General features: G+C 41.6%; 1 protein-coding gene across 2 annotated transcripts; it reads right to left on the bottom strand.

The window, feature by feature from the left end:
• Positions 1-1,807: 1,807 nt before the first annotated feature.
• On the bottom strand, positions 1,808-21,367 carry HSDL2 (hydroxysteroid dehydrogenase like 2). Of its 2 annotated transcripts, XM_021525030.3 has the most exons (11): positions 21,324-21,367; positions 18,471-18,634; positions 17,948-18,046; positions 17,697-17,811; positions 11,282-11,385; positions 10,245-10,343; positions 5,272-5,466; positions 4,704-4,775; positions 3,176-3,364; positions 2,593-2,721; positions 1,808-2,139 (listed from the first exon to the last, which is right to left on the bottom strand). In XM_021525030.3, the coding sequence occupies exons 1-11, from the start codon at positions 21,338-21,340 to the stop codon at positions 2,027-2,029; spliced, it is 1,296 nt and encodes a 431-aa protein (XP_021380705.2). In that variant the 5' UTR covers positions 21,341-21,367; the 3' UTR covers positions 1,808-2,026. The 2 variants fall into 2 exon arrangements, with proteins under 2 accessions (XP_021380705.2, XP_085423260.1); XM_085567134.1 differs by lacking the exon at positions 5,272-5,466.
• Positions 21,368-21,953: the final 586 nt, after the last annotated feature.

Raw genomic sequence — 21,953 nt, 5'->3', positions numbered from 1 at the left:
CCGTACCATCGGAGGGAATGGTATTTGGGAGAGCACAGGGGTGTCCCTCTCCCTGCCCCCAGGACCTGTAGTGTAGAGAGCAGAGCACAGGACTTCTTAACAGCTGCCAGCAGTATGTATGCATTATCACTATCACTTGAGATGTTAGGTCTCCTCCAGAGGACTCTGGTTTCCAGTACTGGATCTTCTTTCCCTCCCATCCCATGTTCAGCCTTTGGTTCATCATCCTGGTGCATGCCAGCACTTCTGCTATCCTTCAGCTGCCTGATCTGAAGAGACTGATGGTAACCTGGGGTCAGCAGTCCAGCAGTCAGAGACTTGAGTGGTAACCAACTCAAGACATCACAATGGGATAGCAAGCGGACACTGCCTAGTGGAGCCTGACGCTTCTGGACACAGCCCCTGGGGCTGCTGGCACTGGGAGGTAATTAGGGCACACAGATCTCATGGAGCCTCAGGCTGAGCACAGCCAGTAAGCACAGTCCAGTGCGCAGGCTGGACTGGGAGTGGCCACACTACAGCCTACTGTCACTGCCCTCTGGCTAGAGCCAACCTTTGCTGTGCCCAGCATGGGATAAGCCACATCCTCCCTTCCTCCTTCAGCACCCCCAACCCCTTCTGGGGCTGGTGAGAAGGAACTGATCTTACTGTTTTTCAAGATTCCAGAGACTGCAGGGCAGAGGTAAATTAGTTCTATAAGAGGATTCAACTGCCTAACCTCATTAATATCTGCAAGTATATGAAGGGAGGGTGCCAAGAGCATGGATCCAGGCTCTTCTCCATGATACCAAAGAATAGGTCTAGAGACAATGGGAAAAACTGACGAAGAGGAATTTCCACATAAATATGAGGAAGAACTTTTTTACTGTGAGATTGCACACTGGAACAGGCTGTCCAAAGAGGTTGTGAAGGCTCCCTCAGGGGAGATATTCAAGAACCATCTGGACTCAATTGTGTGCAATGTGCTTTAGGACAATGCTGCTTGAGCAGGGAGGTTGGACCTGATGACCCAATGTGGTCCCTTCCAAACTGACCTATTCCATGATTCTGTGAACTGTGATGAAAGCAACACAGATGTGACCTCAATGCAGGTCAAGCAATTTTAAATAAGCACAGACTCTAAAAAGTTGTAAACTTTTTGGTTTCTAAGTTAATTAAGAAATAAATCCCAAGTCTTGCAACCTTCTCAGCTTACTCAGAAGAGTGAATGATCCAGATTCTGGGCAGTTTTTTGTCTGCCATGAATAAACATTTTAAAAGTTTGGTCCATCTGGCTTTGCAGATGGTGTCACATGAAGCAGCAGCCCATCACGTGGGCACTTACCAAGTGGAGGCATGCATCATTTTACCAGTGAGCTTAAGTCTTTATCAGCCAAATGGAAGGAAGGGGAAATGACTGGCTGCAGGGATGCACGGGGGTAGGGGAAGAGAGAGAGCACATGAGCATGCACGCGTGTGAGTGTACCTTTGCATAAGAAGAAAACCTGCTTATCACTCGGTATGGCTGTGCAGCCCCAGTGCAATACAGAGGTATGAAAATATGTGTAGGCAATAAACTCAAGAAAGAAAAATTTGATATAATAATTTACCAGGTGTAATTAAAGCTCTGTTAAACTGACTACATTACTTCTAAGTCACCTTAGTAAATTTGACATAGCACTTCTAGAACTGATCTGCAGGGTGACATTTGCTCTACCCACCTTTTCCATGGGATATGTGCACAATCAACTACATAGGAAAAAACTCACTTCAGATGTCCTATATTGATCCAGAGGAGCAGAAATAAAGAAAACACCTGGAACCTAAGTTCTGGATGCATTCTTGAGAAGGAATTAATTTAATTATGGATAACTTCTTAATGAGATTGAGTTATTTCTTCTGTAAAAATCTCACATTTTATCAATATTATAATTTTATCATTTTATCAGTATTTCTAATACTGCATCAGAAAAACAAGGACTAAAAATTTAAAACAGCATTGCAATTATATATGAAAGGCCACTTTTGTGCTAGTATGGGTTTCCCCTCAGAGTTTAGAATTAAGCTGTGAAAGCATCTTCTCAAGCTTTATTGCTAGAGTCATGTTTCCTTTAATCTTTAATCTTCCAGTCATGAAGGCCAGAGTTGGTTTTAATTTACCTAAAAAGAAAAAATAAAACCATCAGAATATCAAAGAAAATGGAGAAAGCCTTTGCACAAGAAAACATAATGCTACCACAGTGAAAACTTAGCATCTATACTGCTACCAAGTCCTCCTGGTACAAGCAGTGCACATTTAGGAAATGCTGCTAAGATATACACAGAGCACAAATCCAACACACTGACTGGATTCTTTCTGAAGATACTTTGGCTGCTAAAATGTCAGTACCTGGTTAATAAAAGCAGTGTAACCTTTTGCACTCTGCCTGTTCACAGGACGCAGAAGTGCAGAAACATCCAAGCAGTTCTTGCCTGCACTCTCCTTGAGCCAAAAAAGCTGAAAGCTCCTCCAATCCCAGACCACAAAGTGAGAAGCTGTTCTACTCCCCTGTCAGCAGAGGCTTTTCTGGGCCCGGCTGCCTGTGTCCCTTGACAAAGGCCTTTGTCCCTCACCTGTGAACATCTTTACAAAGTCGGCACTCGACATGCTCATAACCACATCGGCTGTCACAGGAGGCTTTCCAAAGCCAGCGCTCCCACCCTTGGTCTTCAGGTCGATGTACCAAGTGCCTCCACCGTCACCTGCACAGAGAGTGAAGTGAGGTGCGAAGGCAGCAAGGATGCTGTGCCCTCCCTCTCTGTTGCCCCTGCCAGACGGCCACGGGCGCTTGCAGCGGTTCCGTGGCAGCCGCACGCTGATGGGCGCTCTGCAAGGAGTCACCTCTTGTCCCCCTGACGCCCCAAGCACCACGGGCTGGGGCCGCGGGCGGGAGAGCCCAGAAGCTGCGCTTTGCTCCCAGAGCTGGTGGCAGCTGCCACTCCTGCCGTGGCCCCAAGAACGCCCTGTCCCTCGTGCCACACCAGCCCCGTGAGGACAGAGGGACGGCAGCTCCTGGGGCTGCTCAAGCGGCTGCAGCAGGAGCCTCACACAGAACCGAAGAGGAGCTGGTCTGCTTCGGGACAGCTTCCAAAGTGTTTCTGCCCAAAAGCACCCAGTGCCTTTTGCTAGGCAAGGCTGCACAAGCGATGGGCTTACCAGATAGCTCAAACTGAAAGATGCCCTGAGTACTTCTCACGTACTCTTCAGTCACTGCCCCTTGAATAACTCGGAACGTCTCTGCAACAGGCCCTGATGGCATGGCTGCAGCAGATTCTGTCTTAACCTTGGCTGCATCCGCTCCTTCCTGCTGGGATCTGCTTAATTTCTTCTCCTCTTGGGTAGCACCTATGAGAAATATTACTTTTATCTTTCGAATACAAACCACTTTAAAAATTAATATAGAAACATGAGCAGAGAACTCCATTTGAAAAGACTTAAACTTCAAAGTAGGGAAAACGATTATTTTACCATTTCATTATTAACACTGATAAAGGATGCTTTTTCCACCCAGGAATCTGTATAGATGTACATCGCTAAACATAATTCTGCAATAAATTTTGATTCCTGATAGATCAAAAGAAAAGCAAAAATAAAACCACAGCAAAGTTCTCATTCTGACTGTTTACAGTTCATTACAGATGCTCACACAACAGTTTTCTAACGTAATCCATAGATTACTCCTGACAACATATAAAAGAAAAAATCAGTGTCTTTAATAGCCATTGCTTTAATCTCAAAATACCTCTGTCTCATCTGTCTTGTAAAGAACATTCATATTTTCATAAATTCTTTTGCAATGCCTTCTAAGCTGAAAATCAATTTACTACTTTGATTGGTGTTTTACTTCACCACAATGAACACGCACATTTAACAATAAAGCAAAGTTTTTGCAATTTACAAAGCAAATCAGTTGATCAGCCCCTTAAAATGCTGTTGCAAGTCTCTTAGGTGTCTTCAGTATCAAAAAGTACTTAGGTTCTGTTCTGTGGGTCCCTACAGAATAACCCGCACTGGGAGCCCAAGGAACTAACACCATCTGTCCCTGGCAGGACGGTCCCAGTGTGACTGCTCAAGGAGTATTTCCACGAGAAAGGAACACTCCAAGTTTGCCTCTTCTGCCCTGGCCTTATCCCTGTTTTGACACTCCTATAAAACCAGTTCAGCATTCTTAGTTGCTCTTCAACTTGACATAAAACAATTCTGAAAAATCAAAAGCAACACTTTTCTAAAGAAAATTTCTACATTTCATCCAAGATTTACTTTAAATATGCAAACTGTGCACATTTAATATAAAAAAACCATGGAGGCTTTGTCATATTCTTTTGTATAAATGAGCAAGGCAAAGGAGATATTCCTGCAAAATATACTGTTTGCAGTTTAATTTCTTTTTACAGCAATACTTACTTGTGACCTCCCTACTACCACAATTCAGATTATTAAAAAATAATTCTTCAAAATAATGCACTGACTTTACACCACGAAAGTCCTGCAAGAGGTATGATTGTTTCCCCCAGTTTTAACTACATAGTCACTTCCATAGACTCTTTAAATTATAAAAGGATTTTTTCTAAATAAGATTGAATGGATCCAAATTCATAGGGGAAAAAATAAATGTAGAGAGCATTATTGTGAAAGGAAATTAATTATGGAAATTATGGACTTGTACACACAGTGCTTTCCCTACCATATCCTTCTTGCTTCACAGCTGTAGCGTCAATTTCAACATCTAAGAAGAAATCCGGCATCAGAGGGTGACCTAAGTGGGAGGAAAAATGTAATAATAAATCCAAGTAAATTGGATTTGCACAGTAGGAATCCATTTAATCTGAAAAAGTAATACTGTATCTCAGTTTAAATATGGAGGAAAAATGTAGCATGAAATAACATGCTTAAAATTTTGTTAATTTAAAATCTGATGTAGAAGGCTTCTAAGGTTGCAATGAAGAACATCAGAAAAGAAAAACATAAAAATCTATCTCATGAGCTGTTAAGTAGTAATATATCTATCTGCAGTGCAAGTAGGTTTTCTTTACATTAAAATTTTTCTTTATTTAATTTAATAGACATTTAATTATTAAACTCTTGGTGGATCCATATGGCCTTTCCACTAAGGCATGTTCTCAAAGCTGAGGCAAAGCAACATTTTTTAAAAATTAATTTAAGAACCCTGGGAAACAAAGCTGTATCAATATTATCCATATATTCTTCTTTCCTTCTTGAACTTACTTCTCACCTTTAAAGATCCCTTTTACCTGGTGCAATTGCATAAACATCAAAATCCTTAACTCCTTCTTCTCTCAGCAGAACTTCATCAATAATGAAGTTCCCAGTGAAAGTTTTTGGTTTTGTCAAAATGCAGTATGCAGCATCTGCCAGGATGTCTGTTTTCCTGCACTGTTTTTCTATTCCAGCTCCTCCCAGCATATCCATAGCAGCTGTATGTATGGCTAGAAAGTTTGGAGGGTAAGAAAAAAAAAGCTTTAACACTGGTAACATGGAATTCTCATTTCTTTCACAGGTAAATGAACTTTATTTTCCTTTCAGGCAAAAGGAAACTCTAGGATGACAGAAGCTCTGAAATTCTACTAACCAACAAATAATTCTTTACACCAACAGTAAAAATCCATGAAACTATCACAGGAATCAAAAATGCCAAACATGTTCTGACATTCACATCTCTATATGTATTTATCAGCCCACCAGTTTTCCACCAGTTGTTCAGAACATGAAAAACTAACTTGACAACAGTTTTCCTCAAAGTGAATGTATGACACATCAGTTATAAAGAGGAATTCGCTTTGGTGATTATCACACTGAAAGTCTTGATGCTTAATTTTAGTCTCCTGATAAGTCCCATGAGCTACTATAGTGTTTCTCCTAAGTTAATGAGAAATCAAATAACAAAACCTCACGTTACTTGTTCAATATTTCACAGAAAGGCTGTGTTAGACCTAAGAATAAATCCACATCTCCTCCTTCTGATTCTTTTATTAAGCAGTTGCATTACTTCTGTGCCATTCTACTAGTCTTCTTTATATTTCTCTCATGGGAGCTACTAACACTGTGGCATATTGCTGTCTAATTCTTTTATTTGCTCTTCCAGGCTGAGGTATCCATTCCATTCTTTTTCATCCTATTCCATGGAAAGTCTAGTTGTGACTTTTGACAATTTGTCATCTTACTGTATTCCTCTCATATGTTCTGCTTCATTAGTTTTTCCCATCTGCTGTTTAAAACTCAACACTCTGCCCCCAAGTTTTGAGGCAGATTCACAAATCCTTTCCTACATATCAGGCCAGAACATCAGGGAAGCAGAAGGATAAACTTTGAAGGATAAATTTTTGTCTTCCTTTCAGTGCTTCCATTACACATAAAGTAACAGCAATTTTGGTACAGAAATGATCCCAACATTCCTTAAATAGCAAAAAACATAGGTACTGTGAAGGACACATGTGAGCTGGATTATTCCTTCACCTTTCAAAGTACATACTGGGAAAAAGAACTGCAGTCTTCAGCACTGGCCTGAGTGCTCCTGTCCAAGTGCTTCCTAGGAGAGTCCAGAAGTGTGTAGATGTCCCTATTGACTTTATTACATTACTCTTCTGTGATGAGAATTAGCTTCTAGGTTGCATTTACTGTTAAGCAACCTCAGCTTTTTTTTTCAAATTAATTGAACTGCTACAAACACATGCCTAAATAAAAAGTGACAAATAGATATACTGTACATACATGTAGGTCTGTTCTAGGTCATCTTCTCATGTTTAAGGAAGTTAATAAATTTGCCTTTTTTTGGTCTTCTGAAGTGGTATCTGCCCAGCAAGATTTATTTTTTTAATAGCTACCAACAGTGCAGAGAGTATTTCTGTCAAGTACTATGATGAAATGTATCAAGTTCTGTTGATTTAAATATATGAGGATTCATTAAGCTGCTCACTTTCCCTGGCCCACAGGTCTGCCACTTCTCTGTTACTGTTAACTATTATTCGTCTGAGTACAGTCACCCTACCTACATAGATTGAAGCAAAAAGGTTTGAAACAGTCCTGCCTCATAGTCTGGCTGCACATTATTATATTAATTTCCTATAAAGGGATGAAGGTTTGCCTCTAATGTACATCGACAGACTTCCAGTTCTGTCTCAGGATACCTGTATTATTCCTCTGCTCTCTTTGTGATGGGATTGCCCCTTGCCTTTTTGACAGATGTCCTCTTTCACTTTTAGATACATGGAGAACTCTGGCATCTTAGTACCAACATACTAACCAACATGTGTTTAAAGAATCAAATTAATGAACTGATCCTGGCATCCATACTAACACCGAGGGTAAACACATTTGTAAGAGATGATAGGGGGCTTTTAAATTAGGAACTTTGCAACTGTCATTCAGAAACCCTTGAAATCTGTAATACTGACTCTCTGGATGAGCACAATAAAGAAGTTAACTTTCTCACTTTTGGAAGATAAACCTTTCAAAAGCACATTTTTTTGTACTGGAGAATTCACACATTATGATCTTTTATACTTGATGTCACATCAGTTTTCATGGAAGCATCACTGAATGAGCAGGCATGATTTCTTTAAAATTTCTTTGCAGCATCTCACACAGATAAATCTTTCTTTTACAAAGCATTTATTACAATATATACTGTTTTCATCTGTAAATTGAATCTTCCTACACTTCTAAGCCTCATGTTCTGCAGGATCCTGTGGGGAACAAGTAACTCTGTAACCAGTAGCATCTGCTAGAGTGTTCTCCTGTTACTTTAGCAAGTATAGGTATATTACCAAGGACACAGTGTAAATGTAATGCTCAAGAGAAAGATACAACTCTATTTGGTTTGGGTTTCCCCCTTCCCCACATTAAGAATGTCAGATTTTACAGAAGTTTTATTAATAGCATCATAAACATTCTTTAATACCAGACCACATCTGAAAGACAGGTACTACTACTGATTCTTGGAGTGTTGCAGCATAAGCCAAAACTATAAAGAAATAATGTATTAAATTATGTGACATAATGTAACTTCTGCTTATAAAGTTAGCTGCTCTTCTGAAAAAAAAATCCATTGTGGAAAGGATGGAGAAGTTCTCACAGGTTCATTTTTCCCTTGCCAAGGAAAAAAAAAAAAAAAAAAAAAGAGGTCAAATTATTCAGATGGGCAGGGGAAATGGCCACACTTCAAAATAAATACTTAGTATAACCAGCTGGTCTCTGCAGAAAAGAATTATTTTGCTTTTAACAGGACCCAAAAAGCCACTGACTCATTTCCACAATAGTAGTGGATGTTTTTTCCAGCACATCCAGAATAAGAAAGCTGTGGAGGATCCACATAATGTGTCTATACAGCATATGAACATGTGCTCTTACAAGACACAGGTAATCTTGCAGCATCCTTTTCATGAAAAAATAAGTTAAATTGATTGTCTGCAGTTTCATACCATTTCTCTCTATCTGAATGAGACAATTAATTCCTTTACAATTCCCAACTCTCAGGCAATATACATTGTTAAATCAGTCAATGACCAAAAGCCACACAATGGTAGGTAAAAGGTCACCTCTGTTAATGAGAAACCAAGTTACTCCCACCTACTAGATTCTCAGGTGATATAAAACCCATTTAAAAGTGATATTTTAAAGACAAGACAGAGGGGATGGGTGGGATCTAGGAAACTAAAGACCAAGAATCCATGGTTCTATTCCAGATGACATAGACACTGGGTAATCTCCATTGAAAATTTTTTGAGGTTTTTCTGGGGCACTCAAGAAGCAAGTATGTGTAAACAAGTGCACATTTCTTTTATCTACCTCAGAGATAAAAAAATATAACACACACTTGAAACCTGAAAGGTGAACTTTGACTCCATCTGAAGGCAATCCATATTCTTAAGTTATGAATGTAGTTGCCTTCGGTACCTCACAGATGAAGACCTTATTGCCTTTGAAATGCTACAGGTTTTGTGATGATATAATTAGAATGAACTATATAATTAGAATTTTAAAAATTGATCCTTTACCAAAATATTTCTGTGGGTAGAACTCATAGACTGAGCAGAACTATGAAGCATCCATTTCCTGGAAGAATTTAAGATGCAAGCATCCAGATCAATGAAAAAGGACCAAGTCTGTCAGGCATACCAACCCAACTGTTCAACTGATGATCACCTACTGTATTCAACCTGAGAAATTTGGCTGATTTTGTCTAAAATAATTAAGTTTTCCGCACATTTCTCACTTTAGAGAAAGTAGATCAGAGAGTTCCAGTTCCCACTAGAGGTTAAAAGAGGCCTGCAATTCCTAACAGGAAAACATTGAAAAGTGTCTGTGTGCAAACACTTCTTAAACTGGAACACCATCCTTAGAAGAGGATCTTGGTTCATATTTTTATCTCCTCTTCCTTCTTCCTTCCTTGCACTCATTAAGGAAATAAACGCAGTTGTAATATTTTCTAATACAATGATTGGGCTTACACCACTAAAATCAGAATTATCCTCTGTCTGGTATTGATTTTAACACCCAGTATAATTTATGCCCATAAATATATTTGGGGAAAAGAGACTGGCCTCCTTGGCAAACAGCTGGCCAAACCTCAAACAGCAGTCCTTATCCTCACTGACCCACACAAAGCAAATTGAAGCTAATACAACATGCGAGCACTGAGCTATTTTTCTTTCAGAGATCTCTTTAAATTTCTTGTCATTTGCAATCAGATGGTTCTGTGAACAGCCCTTCACAGAACTGCACTGTGCCAAAACTTCTAGGAACAGGCCTTTTAAAATTTTTTTCTGCATATACAGATGTATCTATCTTGTCAGTAAGCTCTGGCAGTTCAACTAGCAAGGAATTCTAAATAGTACAATATACACAGATGTTCAATACCCACTCATTAAAGCACACAGTTATTTTGTGATTCTGCCCAAACCAAAACATTATGTGCATCAGAAAAAGCACAGGCAAGCCAAACAGTACACACACACTTCAACTGTGTGGTTGCAAACTAGATTAAGACAAGTTTAGATCAAAGTAACCACAGTCTAGTGAGAACTAGCAATAAAAACCAGAACCCATGCAGGATGAAGAAATAACACATAAAAGAATTCCCCAGTCACATGAATCTATGCCAGAAGGAGTCTGAAGTATATTCAGTGTCAAATAAAACAAGCTTTAGCAGACAAAATACAGAAAGTCAGTATTTTGCTAATACTAAAAAAAAAAAAAAAAAAATTACCTGTTTTAGGCCATAAGGCATTGACAGCAACTTCTCCTCTAAATTCTTCTGCCATCCCCAAGACACACATGGACATCCCATATTTAGAAATAGTATAAGCTAAGACAAGAAATTAAAAAACAAAAATTTTACACTCTATGTAAAATCTAACTTTAATTATGAGAGGAAGATAAAACAGGTAATTGGTTCACAGAGAAAATTCAGGGCTTTCAGAAAAAACAGTATTTTCCTAGAGTCAAAATCTCTCCCTTTCACCTGCCATCTCTATCAGATACAAACTGTAGTCTGTCATCTTTTCACTGCAAACAAAATGAAAACTACACATATTCTGCCAAAAAGAAAGCTGAAGCCTAGCTGCATGGTGATTTTGTCACACTTCTTATACACAGCATAATGACAAGAGTGATCAATTTCTTTTAAGATGCCTAAGGCATAGGAGCTGTTAAGGACAAAACTAGAATCCTACAGAAAAAAAAGTGGAGAACAGGAGTCCTATATCCTTGTTACCTATTTTGAGAATGGAAACTTTCTTGGGGAAAGAATTGGAACTTGCTGGAGCTTAACATAACAAGTATCCAAAATGTAAAGTTTTTGATACAGTTTTAAAATAAGCAACACTAACTTCAAGATAACATGGAGGTCTTCTTCCACCTCAAAGTAATTTCCATATTAAAAGACAACATTGAGCTTTATCCACAGTCAAAAAACCCATGAAGCTGAACCAGTAAGAAAATTAATTCTGGGTTTCAGTCTCTATTTGGAGCAGAAAATATGCAGAAAGGCACAGACACAGTCCTATGGAAAAGCAGAGACTTACCCTGAAAACTAAAAGGATGGATAATGCCTTGAAACCCGCCCTACATTTTCCCACAAAACAATTTCTTGTAGGTCAGGTGCAAATTGCTTTGAGGAACCATTAGTGCCAGTCTGTATGTAGTGCTAAAGATAGAAAATTCTGCACTGGCACTTCCGCATGCTTCACCAGGTACTTACATGTTTCTCACAAAATAGCAACAAAGGCTCTGAAAGCTACTCACCACAATGATTTTTGAACCACATGGGATTCAGATTCATAGGTGGGCTAAGGTTCAGGATATGGGGGTTCTTACCCTTCCTCAAATAGGGAAGGCATGCTTTAGACCTGAAAGACAGATTCAGACATAGCAGTCACCTTTTATTTTATGGAACACCTAGAATTACAGTAAAAACAATACTAGTAGACCAGTATTTTCACAACAGCCCAAGACAAAACCTGTTCTTGTATCAAGTATTTAACTGATGTAAATAACAACAACAAAAAATATTGGTTGCAGATCACTTATCTCAGGCCTAGTATTCATTCCTGCAAATTGGACCACGTTCTCCAACCAGTGCAACAGCTTTGACTAAAGTGAATTTTCCAGATGCTCAGAAGCTTTGTAATAATAATAATCTCCTTGTAATAGTTCTGGTAGCAGCAACAAAACACTCTAAGGCAACAATCAAAATTAACAGTGCAGTGTCATGTAGTCACAAAAATATTCTCTTCTGATCCCACACCTATTTCTTCTTTAAAACCATATTGAAGAAATAATACTGCATAGCAGAATGCTATTACAAATATTTCAAGGAAAACTGAAACCCTATTCTATTGAATTCTCTTGAATTTACACATCTCTGTAAATTGGAACTTGTGCTTTACAGAAACTGTCTTTTGCCTTCACTTCTAGCACTAGGGTACATGTTATATTTTATCTCTACTTGAGAATTTTTAATCAAGCTTCACAGGGTGAAAATACCACCACACTAGTGACCAACTATTCACATATTCCAACAGGACCCAGCATACTCTCAGCCACAAAGGGAACAACTTCAACACCTTCAATAGCAAAATCACCATTGTAGCAAAGTAAATTATTTACCACCTCCTTTTCTGTCCTGGGGTGTCAGCTCTTTTCAGTGGCAGGTTCCCTAACAGATGCCTCAAGTTCTTAAAGCATAGGAACCAAGAAACTTAGCTGCCATTATTGAAACTTGGTGTGATAATTCCCATGATTCAACTGCAGCCATTGATGGCTACAGACTGTTCAGAAGGGACAGGGGAGGAAGGAGAGGTGGAGGGGCTGCCTTCTACATCAAGAAGTGCATTGAGTGTGATGAGCCATCTCTGAAGAACAACCTGTGAACTGAAGAAGAACAATGAAAAGGTAAAAGCCTGTGGGTAAGAAACAGAGATGGAGGCAACAAAGGGAATCTTGTGGCTGGTGCCTCTACAGGTGACATCTGTGGTGGTGTAGTAGTAGACCAAGGGTAGCCTATTGATAAGACCTTCTTGCTCCAGCTACAGGAAGAATTACACTCAGCAGGCTCTTATCCTGCTGGGAGACTTCAGTCACTCTGTCTTATATTGGAAATGGGGGGGTGTATTCTATTCCTATCTGATGAGGCAGTTATCTTCTGCTAATTGGGCAGTTTTCTTTATCTCTTTCACAACATATCCTCCCTTCAGGGAGATAATTCTCTGTTAATGAGCAATTGAGTGCCACAGCATGACTGATAAAGTGACATCATTCCATTATGAGAAGCTCCACCCAGAGGGTGGAGCCAAGCACTCCTAACTGGATGTAATCAGAAATCTGGAAGACCACTGTCAGGCTTTTCCACTAGATTCCCAGAGGAGCAGCTGTCTTCTCCACTGGGTTCCCAGAGGAAGACCAGGCCCATCTACACCACCATTGGACCTTCAGAGGAAGACCACACCCTTCTACAGGATCACTGCTTCAACAGAACCACACCTGCCACTCCAGGAGGACTGCAGCCACCATTTCAATTGGACTGCTACCAACACCCTGACCCACAGGTTGTCAGGCTGTATTCTGACTCTGTCAGTGTCGTTTTGTATAACTGCATTGTTTATTTTATTTTTATTTACTTCTCTAATAAAGAACTGTTATTCCTGCTCTCATATCTTTGCCTAAGAGCCCCTTTAATTTCAAAATTTTAACAATTCATTTCTTTATCCTTCCTTAGCAGACACCTGTCTTTTCACACGAAGACAGATTTTGTTTCAAATGAAGACCCTCGTGTCTGCTGGAAAAATAGCAAAGCAAACTCTAGGCAATCCAAGAGATTCCTGGAATGCATGCAGCATAACTCCTTAATCCAGGTAATAACCCTGCCAGAAGAGATGACATTTCAGACCCGATGGTCACAAACCTAAGTGAGGTAATCTGGGACCCAACAATGGGAGACAGCATGGGCTGCAGTGATCACACACTGGTGGAACTCACAGTTTGGAGGGAAATGGGTTAAGCAAAGAGCAAAGTCATGGCCCTGAGCTTCAGAAGAGCAAAATTCCAGCTCTTCAATGAGTTAGTCAGTAGGAACCCTTGCAACACTGCCTTCAGAAACACGGGAGCAGACAGAACTGGCAGATCTTTAAGGACACCTTCCATAGACCACAAGAGCTAGTGATCCAATCACACAAGAAATTGGCAAGGAATACAAGAGACTGGAATAGAAGAGTACAAGAACTGTTGGTCAAACTAAAGAATAGGAAACAAATGCGAAGCCAGTGGAAGCAGGGAAAAGGTATCCTAGGAAGAATATATGGGCACAGGCTTATTGTACATGTTTGGAATGAGGAAAGCTATTGGGAAGGATGAAAGTTTGACAAGAATGTCTCACAGATAAGTATGCTTGGCAGAAAGATTTTTGAATGTAGAATCTGAAGAAGGAATAGAAACGAAAACAAGTTTTGATATAGAAGAAAAGAATTGCTGAGCCAGTCTTACTGGATATCTAAGAAAGCAAAGGGTATGTTAGTTAGAAGGGGTTTTTATGGTTTAGACCAAAGGATAAACCCACCACAAACAAGAAGATGTTTTTACCAAACAGAAAGATAGCACAGGCAAACAAGACTGCTGATGTCACAAGTAGAAAAAAGGTCTCAGAATTCTCCACTGCAAAAAAAGCTGAAAAACAACTTCTAGCTTAAACTGTAACATATTAACTTTTAGTGATTGGAGAATGGTAACATGAATGTGGTAATTTTAGTAGTTATGATAGGCTATAGGTAGAAGTTAAGGTATAGATTGGTCCCTCTGTATTAAGATGCTCAGAAAAGAAAAGTATATAATGCATTGTAACCAAAATTAAAGGGTCTTCAGGCTTGTCAACAGCTGGAGCTGGCAGAGGCTCTGTCACCCACGACTCTGAACTGCTCTAACGTATTGGATGTAATAAACTGCATGTTCAAGAGCCACCTGGAGTCCTGTATCTCTCATTCAAGCTCTTACTGAAAGCCAAAGTGAAGCTGGAGCTGAACTTTACAAGGGATTCAAAGAATAAAAAAAGCACTTCTACAGATTTGCCAGTCAGAAAAGGAAGGCAAAGAAAGTGTATACACATACACCCTGGGATAAACAAGGCTGGAATGTTGGTAGCAACTGATGACAAGGATGAGGGACTCAACAACTCTTTTTGCCTCAATCTTTAATCGCAACTTGTTTTCCCACACCTCTCAAGTAGATGGGGTGGGGGGAAGCAGCAGGATGGGGACTGGGGGAGCAAAGTGCTTCCCACATCAAGTGAAGATGAGGATTCTGACCATGTGAGGAACCTGAACATACACAAGTCCATGGGGCCTGATAATATGCACCTCATAGTCCTGAGGGAATAGGTTGCCAAGACACTCCCCATATTTGAAAAATCATGGAATCAGGTGAAGACCCAAGTGTCTAGAAACATACCAATGTTTAAAAAGGGTGGACAGGGTGGACAGGGTAGACAGGAGAACCCCAGGAACTACCTCTGTGCCTGGGAAGATCATGGAACAGATCCTCCAAGAATCAGGAGGTGATCCTAGGACAGGGAGGTGATTTGGGACAGTCAGAGGATCTTCACCGGGGCAAGTCCTCCCTGATTAACCAAAATGCTTTTTATGATGGAAGGACTACACAAGAGGTAAAGGGCACTACAGGTGTCATTTAATCTGTATAGCTTTAGAGAAGGTTCTTCATAACATCCTATATAACTCAGCGAGAGAAGATTTGATGGGCAGACTGTTCAGTGGATATGAAATTGGTTGGACAGCAGCATCCAAAGGGTAGTGGTCAATAGCTTAGAGTCTTGATGGACATCAGCAACAAGAGGTGTCTCTCTCAGGTTGGTATTGGGACCAGTGTTAGTCCATGTCTCCATCAATGATACAGATGAAGTGATCAAGTGCACCCTCATCAAATTTGCAGATGATCCCAAACTGAGTGGTGCTCTAGACACCACTGAAGGTCAGGATGCCATCCAGAAGAACCTGGACAAGTTGAGAAGTGAGCCCATGGAAATCTCATGAGATTTAACATGACCAGGAACAAGGTGCTACACCTGGGTCAGAACACTTCCAGTATCAACACAGGCTGGGGGATGAATGGATCGAGAGCCCTGCTTGAAGACTGGGGGGTGCTGGTGGGTGAGAGGCTGAACGTGACCCAGCCACGAGCACTCCCAGACCAGAAAGCCAAACGTGTCCTGGGCTGCATCCAAAGCAGCGTGGACAGCAGGGGATGGAGGGGATTCTCCTGTGAGCAGATCCCCCTGTGATCTGCTCTGGTGAGAGTCCAACTGGAACCCTGCATGCAGCTCTGGGGTTCCAGCACAGGAAGGACATTGGACTTTTGAGATAACTCCAGAGGAGGCCACTAAATTGATTAGAGGGATGGAACAGCTCTCCTGCAAGGACAGGCTCAGAGTTATTCTGCCTGGAGAAGAGCAAGCTCTGGAGTCTCACCTTACTGCAGCTTTCTAGTTCCTAAAGGGGCTACAAGAAGGTGGGAGAGGGACTTTCCACAAGGGCATGAGGTGAGAAAACGAGGGTGATAGCTTTAAATTGAAAGAGGCTGAGTTGAGATTAGGTATTAGGAAGAAATTCTTTACTCTGAGATTATTAAGGCTTTGGAACAGGTTGCCTAAGAAACTGTAGATTCCCCACCCATTGAGGTGTTCAAGGCCAGGCTGGATGGGCTCTGAACAACCTGGTCTATGGGAGATATCTCTGCTTGTGATGGGGGCTTGAAAGCAGACAATGTTTTAAGGTCTCTTCCAGCCCTTGGAAGTAGAAAATGTTTTAAACTTTCTTCCAGCCCAATCCATTCCATGATTTAACAATTCCATGACCCTGTGTCAACAGGTATAATCTGTAAGGTGGGGAATCTTTCCTAGCACCACTTGTACACAGGCAAAAAATCCACACCTTTTCTTTTTAAGCTATTGAAATTTTCTGAACATTAAACTGAAAGTTGGTCTCTACAAATTGCAATCAGAATCAACATACAAAGCAAGGAGAAAAAAGGGCAAAAATGCTTCATTAGGTTTTCTCAAATAAGAATTACAAAAAAATGACAAAGACCATTCCCTTGAGAGGCATTGGTTTTTCTTATGCTTTTCCCCTTCCAGCACACAGAACCTGATTTTTAATCTTTTCAAGGCAGAATAGGACCAAAAATACACTTTAAGAATTCCCCATTATTTTGGAATAGCTAGATGTAACATCAAGAAAATCACTGTTGCTATTGAGTAGGGAGGAGAAGATGGAATTTCCCACAGCAATACAGTTGAATCCATTCAGCAACTTATGAAGAGCTGGCAACTAGACTGATCTGCACAAAGAATGACAATCAATCTATTCTAGATTGCAGGATTGGATTAGATAACCTCTAAAGGTGCCCTCTAACCTGAACTATTCTAAAATTCTGTGGTAATAATTTGATACAAAACTTTCTGATCCCACCAAGCAACATGTGAATTTAGAGAATCTCAATCATCTTACAGGCTTTTTTATAAACCCTGTGAAAATGAAAGTCTTCATTTTAACACAGTGCTTTAAATGACATCCTGTAAATGTAATGATTCAACCTGCTAAATCCACCTCCAAACATGTGCAAAATAAGGAACCCAGGAATTGTGAAATCAAATCTTGGTATGTTCATTTAAATAAATAATAGAATTGATAAGCTGAAAGTAGGTGGAGAACATTTTGGATCATTAAGTTACATCTTTAACATCTTTTATGAGATAAGAAAGAAGCTTATGAGAAGAAAACTGACAAATAAGATATTGACTTGATGTATGCCAAAATTTAGTCATTTTGCTTGAAATAAAAAAGCATCAGCATTTAACAAAGCCAAGCTGGAGCTTCATTTGAAACAAATTACTTTTTAATTCCTACATGTATGGAGGGCCTTGTGAACATTTAATGACTTCAGTAATAAGGTTTCTGTTTACTCCAACTAGCAAATAATTCTTGAAAATATTAATACAAATCAATTGACCAATAACTGAGCAATTTCCTGTGAGCACATGCAGAATATTTGCACTCAAATTCTAGGGCAGCAAGACAATTACAGAGTTTCTCAGAAAAAGTGAAATAATATCATACATTCTGTTTCAATTGCTTTGCTTCCTTCTCTCAGCACTTACGTAAGATAGGTTCCTCGTACATTGACATCCATCATAAGATTGACCTTCTTCGTTGCTGTTTCCAAAGTGCCCGTCAAAGATATGGCGCTTGCATTATTCACCAAAATATCAATCCCTAGTTTTAAAGTAAGCCATTTTCATTAGCATTAAAAAAAAAAAAACAAAAACATGAGTAAGGCAGGCAGTTCTTTTCTCTCTTTGTTTGAACAATCTGCCTCTTAATGCTTGCCTTCTCCCATGCCTTAACTTACCTCCAAAAGTCTTCACAGCTTTCTCCACGGCATTAATTATTTGCTGTTCTTCTCTCACATTAACAATACACGGCAAAGCCTTTCCTCCAGCTGCTTCAACTGCATAATTCAAAAATTAAATATTTAAAAATTTCATCTCAGATGGGACAACTAACATGAACCTTCTGAGAACCTCTCAGGCAATGACATGCTTCAAGACAGCTCTGAAAATCACACTCTCAAATTGTGTTAAAATGACTTTTTAAGTTGTCATATGAGAAACAGGGAAGACAAAACAGTATCTTAACAATGCAAATGTTTATTTCATGGATCTCAAATAGCATAGCATTTTTATATTTATATACACACATCCATCTTCATTACATTAACATTACAGCACTCCTGGGAGGCAAGAGAAGCACTAAGCATATTTTAGTAAAGGTGAATTCAAACTAAGAGACTATGCATTTTTCCATTTTACCAGCTACAGTAATTAAAGCAAGGGTATACACCCAGCCGAGCATCTTCATTTGTTACAACTTACTTTCTTCTGCAGCAGTATAGATAGTCCCTGGAAGAGTAGGATGGGGCTCAGCTGTCTTGGCAGCTATCACAATGTTGGCACCATCCTTGGCAGCTTTCAAAGCAATGGCCTTGCCGATGCCGCGGCTCGCGCCTGTAATGAAGAGAGTGCATCCTGCCAGTTTCCTAAAGGTGAAGGGGGAAGAGGACAGTAAAGAAGAGAAGAATAAAGCAGAAGCCACTTATAATTTGACTTTTATCAGACTCTAAGGGCAAATGTAATTAGCATAGTCTCCCAACCAGAAAAACACCTTCATCCTTTTACTAAGAAAACAGCCTGGAGAACACAAAAGGGATGGCCACAGCTACAGAAAAGTACCATACCCCAAGTTTGCAAATACTATAAAGAAGGTTACCCAGTTACATTTCTCCCCTTTTGTTAAAAGATCCAACATGCTATTTTACAACAGAGCTGCTATGTTCTGCAACAATGGAAAAGGAGTAATTTGTAAAAACAAAATGCCAGTTTCCAACAAGACAGCTATGCAGATCTCTAAACTATTAATCACAGTGCTCTAAACACAAAAAACTGGTGTCTCAATGTGGTATAAAGTACCATGTGTGGAACCACAATACTACATGGAAATGCCAAAAGCTTTATTTTCAGAAATGGCAATTTTTCTGTTAAATCTTCTATATTCAACAGCTTCGAGTAACTGTGTGTAGTCCAATGGGTTCTCTGAATAAACAGGTCCAACTTAGAGAAACTAAAAAGTTTTAAAGCCTAAGAAGGATGTCTGGCTAACACAGTATCACTGAATTTTTGAAAAGAGAAATATCAACTCCACAAACATATTCAATGATAACGCCTTTTAGACAACAGGGTTCCATATGAAGGAATGTGTGTTTCAGTGCTCCACAAAAAGCTCATGTTGCTTTATGTAGCACTGTAGCAAAATCCAGGAGGTTCAAGTTTTTAACTTCAGTTGAAGAATTCAAATAAACTATGTGCAACAGTGACTTCACTTTTTGCTCGCACCACAAATGTTACAAAAGCTTACACTCTGAGCTGCCATTATTTTTCCTTTCAGACTGGGCCAAACAGTATTGTTTCTCCCCCTCTGTTTTAAAATGTGTTTTTTCTCCCTCTAATCTGAGCACATTCATTTCTTAAATGCTCTCTAGGAGGATGTTTGCTTTCAAAACATAGAAAACTCGAATGGGGCAGAAAGGGGGAGATGCCTCTTCCCCTTAAGAGGCAAGGCGAGGCATCTACAGGATCTCAGAAAGTCAACCATGTCCAGAAGGTGCCATTTCAAACTGATTTTATCTGCAAAATCTTAAAGAGTCATAGAAAGGCACAAGAAGAAAAATATCTAAACTGAAGAGTGAACCACAAAAATCTACTGCTGTGAATTCAGTCACACACACAGTGAGGAAAGCTCAACAGTGGAATATATAGTTGAAGTGTAAAATTCAGTGAAGTAAGGCCAGAATCTAGTTCCTATCTTCAACCAACCAATATGAGGTCAGCACAATTCACCTTAGTCATGGAAGAGGTAAAAGAGGTCCAGCAGGAAGCAGCTCTGGAGGAGAAAAGAGCAGAGAAAAGCTGACAGGGCTTTAAGCACTGCCTGGGGCTGGAGTGATCTATTCAAGAAGACAAGAAGGTGTATCACGAGACTAGCAGGTCTATGCAGGGAACTTGTGACTTAGCTCCCAAGAACAGTGTCATACAGGGAATGGGTGCAAAGACAGGCCACAAAGAAGGAATTAGAAACATTACCAGGGCACACTGGGGTGGTGTCAGGAAAACCAAAGTTCACCTGCAGCAGAAGTTTGTCAAGGGCACCAAAAGCTCAGAGATTTCTGCTACACTGGTAGGAAAAGCAGGCTGTTTGCTTAAGGGAGTGGGTGAATGGAAGTCTTTCCACACTGTCATAATATTTTTGCTTCATATTTAAGACATGATCCTATGATCTGGATGCGTGTGCAACCTGACAGGTAAAAAACTGGTTGGTTGGTCAGAGTCAGAGAGTGGTGGTTAGTTAGTCATATTTGCAAGACTAAGAATTTATTTCTTAATTCACTTAGCAGCTCAATAGTTTAAAGGTATTGTGAAGGTCACATCTGCATGACTTCCATTAGAATTCAATTCTGCTAAAAAGACAGAAAAAATCAAATCCAGATCTGTGCCCTACAGTCCTGAAAAACATTAAGATTGGTTCCTTTCCTACCAGATGACTACCAATAAGGACCTTCAGGTCATATGGGGGGCACTTTTAACAGCTTACACAGATGTTAGGAATTTAATAATCCTGTTTATAACACACGGGAACAAATAATAACTTATCTTCCCAGCTGTTATCTGAAAAGCCAAAAGGCAAAAAACACCTTCTGTAAATTAAGATCCTATACAGGAAGAAAATTTGGCTGCCAGGTAAGACAGCATAATACTATACAACAGTAACATAAATAGCAATAACAACAACAATAGTAGTAGCAATAAGTAATTATACTTTGATATAAGTACAATATACTTTAATAAGTAATTATACTTTAATAAAAATGTCCCATATGAAATTACTGATACACTGATAAACTCCTCCAGTAGCTGTTTCCCTTGCAAAAGGCGCCGTTCAAGTCCCCTGTACGACCCGAACTGCTCATCTCGGGGCTCCGGCGCTGGCCGGGGCCCCTCGGCCGGCGGGGCCACGCGTGTCCTCCGCGCCAGCTGCTCGCCTCGGCCGGCTGCGAGTCCCGCAGGGCGGCAGCGCTCGGGGGTGTCCAGCGAGCCCTCGCCCCGCAGCCCGCCCGCCCCGAGAGCCCCTGGAGGGCGGCAAAGCCCCGGCACGGCGCGGCGGGGACACCTTACCCCGTGTTGGGCAGCATGGCGGCGCGGCTGGGCCGGGCCGGGCCGGGCCGGGGCGGGGGCAGGGCCGGGACAGGGCCGGAACAGGGCCGGGGCGGGGCCGGGGGCAGGGCCGGGACAGAGCCGGGACAGGACCGGGACAGGGCCGGGGCGGGGCCGGGACGGGGCCGGGGGCAGGGCCGGGACAGGGCCGGGGCGGGGCCGGGACAGGGCCGGGGGCAGGGCTGGGGCAGGGCCGGGGGCAGGGCCGGCACAGGGCCGGGACGGGGCCGGGGGCAGGGCCGGGACGGGGCCGGGGGCAGGGCCGGGGCAGGGCCGGGACAGGGCCGGGGCGGGCTGGGGGCAGGGCTGGGGGCAGGGCCGGGACAGGGCCGGGACAGGGCCGGGGGCAGGGCCGGGGCGGGGCCGGGGCGGGGCCGGGGCGGGGCCGGGACAGGGCCGGGACAGGGCCGGGACAGGGCCGGGAGCAGGGCCGGGGGCAGGGCCGGGGCGGGGCCGGGGCGGGGCCGGGGGCAGGGCCGGGACGGGGCCGGGGCGGGGCCGGGGGCAGGGCCGGGACGGGGCCGGGGGCAGGGCCGGGGGCAGGGCTGGGGCGGGGCCGGGGCGGGGCCGGGGGCAGGGCCGGGGCAGGGC

This window comes from Lonchura striata, chromosome Z (assembly GCF_050655825.1).
Source record: "Lonchura striata isolate lonStrDom1 chromosome Z, ASM5065582v1, whole genome shotgun sequence".
Classification (NCBI taxonomy): Eukaryota; Metazoa; Chordata; class Aves; order Passeriformes; family Estrildidae; genus Lonchura; species Lonchura striata.
This window is presented reverse-complemented; position numbering and strand designations above follow the sequence as displayed.

What these genes read in the sequence shown, in the direction of transcription:
- HSDL2 (XM_021525030.3), bottom strand. An exon ending in GTACGAGGAACCTATCTTAC is followed by an intron (nt 11,386 to 17,696) that starts GTAAGTGCTGAG and finishes TCTGTCTTTCAG; the next exon opens with GTCTAAAGCATGCCTTCCCT. An exon ending in CTTTCAGTTTGAGCTATCTG is followed by an intron (nt 2,722 to 3,175) that starts GTAAGCCCATCG and finishes CTCTCTGTGCAG; the next exon opens with GTGACGGTGGAGGCACTTGG.